The following is a 9,656-nucleotide window of genomic DNA, read 5'->3' as shown; positions in this document are numbered from 1 at the left end:
AGTCAACTGGAAAATTAAAAACTCACCCAGCTGATTACCAGGGAAATAGATTTTTGACATACTGATAATTTGGGGATTCATTTCTGGGAATAAATAAGAATTTTGGCCAGCAAAACTAGAGTTACCCAAGCTATTACCTTTGCCTACACTGAGCCACTGTCTCCATGTAGGGGAATTCATTCTAGTAACCTCCCACTAACCAAACCCTATTTGCCACACTGTGGCCTGAGAGACAGCTTAAACGTAAACTCACTTCCTACTTAAGGTCCTCAGATAGCTCTTCATTGCAGTCAGAATGAAATCACAAAATGGCCTAACAAGGCCCTGTGGAGTTGCCCCTGAGTAAATTAATGAATATTCTCTTAAATTGTTATGTTACATGTAATATCACAGAGCTGCAGAGGAATTCAGTATATCACTCAAGAAAACTCCCTGCCATTGAGTTGAATCCAATCCATAGCAACCCCTCCTTGAGTTTCCAGGGTGCTATCACTTGAAAGTAGATTGCCCAACCTTCCTTCCAAGGAGTGGCTGGGGGGTTTGAACCACCAGCCTTCTGGTTAGCAGTCAAATGCCTTAGGCACTACGCTGCCAGAACTGTCAGTATATCATGGTCCCTTGTATTTAGGACATGGTCTTAGAAGCTGAGAACCTAACAACTACCATAACAAAATGTTGATCGAGGGACTGATTGGCTTAGCAAGAAGTAAGGCAATTCCAGCTAATAGCTACACATGTAGTATAGCATCGTTATATATATTATTACTAATATTCCTGGGGTCTTTTAAGGGTAAGGGTTAAATGTTTCAGAAGAATTGCTTTAGACAGTTAAATGTTACTACAATGCTATGCAAAAACTATTTTATAAGAAATAAAAACTATGAATTTGTAACAAAATAAACAGAAAAAGCCAAGAAAATTGTTTGAGGACATGACAGCGAGAAAAAAAGAGAAATAAATACATGCTACTGACCTTGAGGAAGCTGAAGCACCCCTGTGCTTATACCTGAGACCAAGTCACCCAACACATACTCCTTGAATTTATATGCAGGCAACCACTTAGTTATGGGTAGGAACATGTAAATGATATTTCTTATCTTCTTAGGAGTACATCTGGGAGGACAAGGAAAGAGATCAAAGTGTAAGTGAGGAACATCTCTGTGGAATTCACAGCCAAGTATTCCCCCTTCTTCACATTCTGGAGTGATAAGATCACAGTGACACTGATCATGGACTTTCCACTCTACAGAAATCAGGGGCAAGAAGAGCTGGCTCTTGCTTTTTTTTTTTCTTTTAATGGCAACATCATCTAAATTGGCTCCATGGTAATGCTCCACAACTGACAAATAAGAAAAAATTAACTTTGAAGTCTTTGAGATATTTCAGAAGCTTATTTTAGTGAAATTCTTAGTGTATTTTTTTTTTTTAATGTTGGCAGAAAAGTGAAGTAGGGGAATTATTTACCAGTGGAGTTAATTTTTTAATATGGAACCACTGACCAGTTTCTGTCTGTTTAGTTTTCTCCTTATTTACAGGATGAAAGGTACTTATATAAATATTACTGAGTTTTATTAACATGTTTTTGATGCTTTTAGTCTTTGAACAGGCAAACTCAAAACACCATTTGTTACTGGATTATAGCAGCGGACCAAGTCCAGGGCTGGTTGTCTTGGTTAGGGAGAACTCCACGCTGTTAAAACCAAGGTCTTGCATTAAATCCTCATATAGTCCAATTAACTTTGATATACAGACTATTATCTGGGCCTCAGCCACTCCTTTTGCTAGTCTATGCTGATAATCAAGGACATCACTGAGTAAGAATATGGACAAATGAGCACACCTCCACCACTACTTTGATAGCCTCAGTCCTCCTGCTGACATGACATATATGACTTTAGTCCATATAAAAGATAATGCATTATTGCAACATACATGGTACTTTATATAGTGTCTTTAGAGCTTAAGAGTATCTGATAATTGGATAAAGAAAGGCATCTGTGGCAATAACAGTGGATTTGGACCAAATAAACTAGATTTGATAAAAGTCTCCTTGTTTAGAACACTGATATTAAAAATTGTTGTTGTTGTTATGTGCTGTCGATATTAAAAATAGCTATCACTTATATAGCTATTTTAAGAGAAATAAATATATCCTACTGACCTTGAGGAAGCTGAAGCACCCCTGTGCTTATGCCTGTACCTTGCATTTTACAAATACTAACATACTTAACACCCTAGTAGCCTATGAGGTGGGTACTACAATTAGCCCTGTTTTATAGAGCAGAAAACAGAAGTACACAGCTGGTCAAGTGTGAGACAAAGATTAAAATTAAAACAATCTGGCAATAGTATCTATATTTTTCACCTCTCCTAATGATAATATCTGGAGGATAGAGTCACTGTGAAGATTAAATGAGCACAGAGCATGAACGGTATTGTCTCAAGAGTCCAGGAGGCAGCATTCAGTATTGAAGTTTGGGAACGAGCAACAGGATTACATCAGATCCACATGTACTACATCCCCAGGCCTGCAACATGGCTGTGCAAAGTGTTCTCCAAAACACAGAGTCACAAGATGCTGAGGGTCCTTGACACCTTAAGTTGGGGATTCAGATTCATGGTGATGCTCAATGGGGTAGACATCTGAGGTGGACAAAAAGACAGAATGGCTGGAACATTCCTGGACATTCCAGAGAAGAGGTGGCTATTTTCAAGGTGGGTGGAGAAGTAGGTTTTTTACATAACCCCTTATACAGAAGTAAGTCATAATAGGGGTTTATCATGAATTGAATTGTGTCCCCCCAAATATGTGTCAGCTTGACTGGGCCATGATTCTTAGTGTTTTGGTAGTTATGTAATGATAGAGTTTGGCAGTTACATAATGATGCAATTTGGCAGTTATATGATGCAATCACTCTTCCATGATAGGATCTGATGTGGATATAATCACCTCTTAGATATGATCTGATGTGATTAGCCAATCATTTGTAAGGAGATTAGGGTGGATGTAACACCCTTTCTTAGGTCACAGCTCTGGTCTTAAGTAAGGGTAGTTTCCTTGGGGTGTGGCTTGCTTCACCTTTCATCTTACATGAGATAACAGGAGAGAAGCTAGCAGAGAAAGAATGTCCTTAGTACTGCCAAGGAAGAAAAGCTATGAGCCGGGCAAATCCTTTGGACCCTGGGTCCCTGTGCTGAGAATCTCCTAGACCCAGGGAAGACTGAGACAAGGACCTTCTCCCAGAGCCAATATAAGAGAGAAAGAAACCCTTCTCCCAGAGCTGGTATGCTAAATTCAGACTTCTAGCCTCTTTCACTGTGACAGAATAAAATTTCTGTTTGTTAAAGCTATCCATTTCTGGTATTTTTGTTCCAGCAGCACTAGATAACCAAGACAGGATTCAAGAAATAAGGTGATATACTCCCATGGAAGCAGCAGTCAAGAAATCAGACAATGGGTTGCATTGGGAAAATCTGCTGCAAAGGACCTCTCTCAAGTGCTGAAGAGCAAGATGTTTCTTTGAAGAGTAAGGTGCACCTAACCCAAGCCATGGTATTTTTGATAGCCTCATATGGATGTAACAGCTGGACAATGAATAAGGAAGACCAAAGAAGAACTGATGCTTTTGAGTTGGTGTTTGTGAAGTATACTGAAGGTACCATGGCCTGTCAGAAGAACTAACCAATCTGTCCTGGAAGAAGTGCAGCTGGAATCCTCATTGGAACCAAGAATGGCCAGACTTTGTCTCACCTACTTTGGTCATGTTGTCAGAAAGATAACATGCTTGGTAAAATGGAGGGTCAGCAAGAAAGAGTAAGACTCTCAAAGAGATGGACTGACACAGTGGCTGCACTGATGGGCTCAGGTATAGCAAGACTGTGAAGCTGGCACCAGACCTGGCAGTGTTTCATTCTGTTGTACACAGGATCGCTGTGAGTCAGAGCTGACTCGATGGCACCTACCAACAACAACAACCTCATAAAGCCTGTGTTCATTCAAACATCTAACACCAACTGCACCATTGGGGGCAATTCTGTAAATCATGAGTGCCCACCATTCATTATTTTACTCACTTCACCGACAGATTTGCTTATTCTATAACTTGATGATAGAATAAAGGAAATAGGCTAAACTTCAACATACGTGAATGCCTGTTTCAGCTTATCCCCAATGGAATCCGAAATCTTGTCCTTCTTGTGTAGCCTTTCCTGGAGGACTGGATGACTAAAAATAGGCCTTTCCACATAGTACTTCTGGGTTGCTGCAAGGATTTCATTTTCTTCAGCATGATCCATAGTACTCTGAAATTATTCATCAACAACCGGAGACAAGCATTTCCTGAGTGACACTAAAGGAGAAAATAAAAATTCCATTTCAGTTGCTGAGTCCTAATGATTATTGCTCCTAAGCATCTCTTCCTTGTGTTATACAATGTTCTTGTGAAGACTTTTTCACCTTTGGATACCCCAGAGCATCTAACATAGTGCCTTGTTTATGTTGTTGTTGTTGTTATGTGCCATCAAGTCGGACCCGACTCATAGCAATCCCTCCATGGGTTTCTGAGGCAATATCACTATAGAAGTAGATTGCCTCATCTTCCTTCTGAGGAGTGGCTGATGGGTTTGAATCAGCAGCCTTCTGGTTAGCAGTCAAGTGCTTAGGCATTATGCTACCAGAGGTCCTTGGCACTATGCTATCAGAGCTCCTTGTATACAGTAGCTCTAATAAATGAGATAAAATAAAAGTCAATAAAAAACATAAATGTTACTTACTCCCTTCCAGGGCAATAAGTGAATAATTTGTATACTTTTAACAAAAATTCATATTAAATTAGCAGCTACATACTGTAGTTAGTTGGCTCTTAGTCTACATAAGGGGAAATGGGAATCAGGCAGATTCCAAGCAGCTTTCTGATAAGGAGACAGAAAAAGGGGAAGATGAGTGGAATGAGGAAAGAAGAAGACCCTTAAACCAACCCTAAGTAGCCTTGGTGGGGTTAACAGTTAAGTGCTGAGCTGCTAATGGAAACGTTGGTGGTTGGAAGCCACCAGAAGACCTTGTGACGTGCTCCCATAAAGATTACAGCTTAGAAAACCTACAGGGCAGTTCTATTCTCTCCTATAGGGCTGTTATGAGTCAGAATCGACTTGATGATACACAACAACAACAACAGACTTCTTTTAAAAAAAACTAAATTACCCCTTTTCTAGTTTTTTATTCAACCTTAAAATAATTCTATGGTTTAGAGCTAAGGTTTGTATGGGTCCACCAAGGATATCCCTGGTGATTTACGTGAGAGAACAGAGGTTAAAAATATCATTGCAATATTATAATATTGTTTTAAAGTTGGTTATCATGTGTAGGAGTATTAGAATGGTTGATTTTCTTTTCTTTGCTACATAGAGAATGCTTATATGAGTAAAAGAAATGATTAAGGAATACCACTTTTTTATGCAAATAACTCACCCGTTGTACGTTTTTTTGCCAACCATGCCCTTCCCCTAAAGATGCTCTCCTCACATGGTATTTTCATAAGCATTCTAAGTTAATCTTTTTCATGTTGCTGTAAATAATCAGCATAGGGTGCTAAGGAGAAAGAGGAGGGAAGGCACAGTTGGAAAAAAATACATACATAATGCACGCATTATTTGCATAACAATACAGTAACAACCCAACATGTTTACGCACATGGAGATACATACAAGAGCATTCAATGCAGTTTTATAATAGTGAAAAATTGGAAAAAACCCCAAATGTCTACTTATATGCAATAAAAAATAAATTGAATAGATATGTAACTGCAGCAAATGCAACCATGTATCAACAAGGATGAAAGGATGATATGGAAAGTTAAATTTGGAGAAAGAAGTTTTCTTTTTTTTTGTATCATACTGTGTTTGTATTTTTTAAATTGTGATTTGGGTGAAAGTTTACAGAGCAAATTCATTTTCCATCCAGCAGTTCACATACACTTTGTCTCATGACATTGACTACAACTTCCCACAATGCAATAGCTCCCTTCCCACTTCCTCCCCATAGTTACCTCTTCTCTGTGTCCTTCCCTCCATGCACTCCTGCCCCCTGAGCTGTCTCCCTGTGCATATACACCCCTTCTATTCTCCCATGATTGTTCTCTCCAAGGAGTGTATCTACCTAGTGTAAATGTTCACCTCATATGCTTGTCTTTTGTTTGGCTGGAAGCCACAGGAGTGGATTCAATTCCAGACCTGAAGGGTGGCTAGGGGCCATAGTCTCAGGGGTTTCAACAGGCTCTATCAAACCTGATCCCTTTTTTTTTTTTAATGATTTTGAGTTTTGTTCCACATTGTTCTCCCACTCTATCCAGGATCTCCTACACAGACCCCTCTCTGAGTGACTACAGTGGTAGCTGGGCACCATCTAGTTCTTCTGGTCTCATGGTCATATAGGCTGAGGATCGCATGGTATACCAGTCACTTGGACTATTTTTTTCCATGCATCATTGGTCTTCTTCATTCTTCTTTGTTCTGGATGAGGAGAGACCCATCATTGTATCTAGATGGACATATGGAAGCTTTTAAGATCCCAGTCGTTACTCACTGAAGTAGGATGTGGAACAATGTTTTTGTGTAGTATGTTATTCCAATTGAGCTTGATGTCCCCTGTGACCATGGTCCCAAGCTCACAGATCCCTCTGGGTAGCTGGCTGTGGCCAAGAGGTGACTAGAACCAAGAAGTGACTAGAACCTCTACTATATACCTGGGAATTATTACACAACATACCAATACACTTGTAGAAACATTGTCTGCCAACCCTACATTGTCTTGGGCATACTCCCCCCTGTATAGACATACCTAATAATTTAGCTTGTCCGCCCATCTATCCACCTGTATATCCATGTTTGCCTAGAAAGATTTTGCAGCAGAATCCAACAAAACTTTTATGTCCAATATTGGAACTCACCTGATATGTCTGAGTGGATACATCTACACAGGCTTCCACCTATCCCCTAAACCAAACCAAACTAAAGCAAATCTGTTGTTGTGGAGTTGATTCTAACTCATAATGACCATATAGGACAGAATAGAACTGTCCCATAGAGTTTCCAAGGCTGTAAACTTTATGGAAGCAGACTGCCACATCTTTCTCCCATGGAGCTGCTGGTGGGTTCCAACTGCCCACCTTTTGGTTAGCAGCCGAGTGCTTAACCACTGTGCCACTGCAGCTCCTTGATCCACCTCAACAACTTCAAAATATTTATGTTATACCATTATAGAACCACCTGGAACTCAGGCAGCATATGCTGTTTGAGGAGTCCCTCAATGGGGCACATGATTAAGTGCTTGACTACTAGCCAAAAGGTTGGTGGTTTGAACTCACCACAGCATGTCTCAGAAGACAGGTCTGGAGATCCGCTTCTGAAAAGTAATGGCCTTGAAAACTCTATGGAGCAGTTCTACTCTGCAATATTGGGGTCACCAAGAGTTAGAATTCACTTGACAACAGCAACAAGTAACAATTAACAACAGCATGACATGTTATTTTAAGCCTGTGTGACTCTGAACATTTACTCTGATAAGAAATGCCATTTCTTTCCCCTTGTTGTCCTGTACCCTAATCACTGAATCTGTGAAAGCCTGGTTTGTTCTTCTCTGAACTTCCCCTCAATCTCTAATCTCCCATTGAGCGGAGGGTCTATGTTTGCTACTTCACACACTGTTCCATTCTTCTCTCACCATTTGGTATTTATTTGTCTCTTCTTCTAGACTGTAAGTTCTGTGGTACAATACCCTATCCTGAACTTCCAAGATTAAGCTCAGTTCTTGTCGCTTACCAGATGCTCAGTAATTGATGGGTGAATTAAATTCTTGGATTTATATATATAATGAGTGTTAAGAAATATATTAATATATTCCATGCTTCCCCTCTGATATTTTATGTTACAGGAGAGGAACTCTGCTTTTTAAAATTTTTTTTCCCTTGATACCCCTTCATTCATCTTCTTCCTCCCTATTTCAGAAAGGTAAATTCTTCTTTATATAGCCACTCAAAGAGAAAAAGCAGGTTAGATAGATCCAGGGTGGGTCTAATAAAAATCAGGCTTTTTTTTTTTCCCCGTTGCAAAAACTAAGTTTTACCATTGATTTTGCTGCTACCCATCCAATTCATCCAGTTGTTAATGGGATGAACTGTAATCACCACTGTCTAAAACCAAGAAAAAAACTAAACCCACTGCCATCGAGTCAATTCTGACTCATAGTGACCCCACTGGGTTTTTGAGGGGTAAATCTTTATGGAAGTAGATTCCCTACTCTTGCTTCCATGGAGTGGCTGGTGGGTTTGAACAACCAACTTTCTTGTTAGCAGTCAGATGCCTTAGGCACTGTACTACTAGAGCTCTGACCACTGTCTAGGGATGTTGTATTATCTACAAGGCAATGGTTACCAAACTTGGCCCATCACCACGATAGTCTGGGGAGGTTTTTATTTATTTATCTATTCATTTTGGGGAAGTTTTTTAGGTACTGGACTCTGGGCTTCATTCTGAACCTACTGAAGTAGAATTTCCATGGAGGCATCTGGCCAGAAGACACTCATTCTGTGACCCATGTGTATAGTGGCCTTCTTTGAAGATTTTGGGACAATTGAATGGGTTCACAGTGAAGCACAGGAGAAGAAACAACATAAAATATTAGACATCTTTATTTTCAGAAGTCCTTTGGTTATCCCCAACATCAGGAATTGCTCAATTACACCTAGTACTATGACACCACTTGCCACTCCTCTGTTTCTCCTCCTCCTAGAATCTCAAAATTCTTTCCATTTCATTAAGCAGAGCAATTATCTGTGTGTTTAAAAAGTTCCACAAGAGATTCAAATGATCTGCTAGGTATTACTTGACATACTTAAAATACTGGTTTCTAACTCCAGCTGAGCCTGGAATCCTCTCAGGTGCTTTTTAAAAATAAAGATGGACATAATTGGTTTTATATTGAACTGAGTATGTGCAAAAGGAGCATGAATAGAGCAAACAGTTAAGCACGGGGCTAACTGAAAGACTCGCAGTTTGAACCGCCCCAGCAGCTCCACAAAAGAGAGGCCTGGTGAACTGCTTCTACAAAGATTACAGCCTAGAATACCCTGTGGGGCAGCTCTACTCTGTACATGGGGCACTATGAGTCCGCATTGACTCTGGCACACAACAACAATAACGAAAACAATAGGCACAAAAATGCTGATTCGACAAATGTGTTCTTCATATTTTTAAAAAATAAACATTAAAAACAAAAAACCCCAACAATGCCTGGGCCCCACATCAGAGCAATTAGAGCAGAGCCTCTAGGAGGTGGGCCCAGCATTTCTTTGTTTAACGTATCCTAAGATGATCCTAATGAGAAAACCTAAAGTTGAAGACCACTGGTTTATAACCCAAGAGGCAGAGAAACACAAGGAAGCACTGGAAAACAAAAGCTAATGATGGGCTCTTAGGAAATTAATGATGAATAATTACAGCCAGATGAGATCATTTTTAAAGTAAACTTCATAAAATATGAGATAATATGGTATAATCTAATATAAAAACTCACTGCCATCGAGTCAATTCTGACTCATAGTGACCCTCTTGGGTTTCTGAGGCAATAAATCTTCACAGAAGTAGATTGCCCCATCTTCCTT

The 9,656-nt window shown here is 39.8% G+C and overlaps 1 protein-coding gene across 1 annotated transcript in view; it reads right to left on the bottom strand.

The window, feature by feature from the left end:
- The window catches only part of SLC26A5 (solute carrier family 26 member 5), a 53,031-nt gene extending 48,735 nt beyond the window's left edge, over positions 1-4,296 (bottom strand). Inside the window, exons 1-2 of the mRNA XM_007944558.2 lie at positions 4,145-4,296; positions 974-1,113 (exon numbers count right to left, since the gene is read on the bottom strand). Of these exons, the coding sequence (XP_007942749.1) occupies positions 974-1,113; positions 4,145-4,296 (292 nt within the window). The remainder of the gene's footprint in view (positions 1-973; positions 1,114-4,144) is intronic.
- Positions 4,297-9,656: the final 5,360 nt, after the last annotated feature.

Source organism: Orycteropus afer, unplaced genomic scaffold (assembly GCF_000298275.1).
Source record: "Orycteropus afer afer isolate SDZICR_OR568_19922 unplaced genomic scaffold, OryAfe1.0 scaffold00007, whole genome shotgun sequence".
Taxonomy (NCBI): Eukaryota; Metazoa; Chordata; class Mammalia; order Tubulidentata; family Orycteropodidae; genus Orycteropus; species Orycteropus afer.
This window is presented reverse-complemented; position numbering and strand designations above follow the sequence as displayed.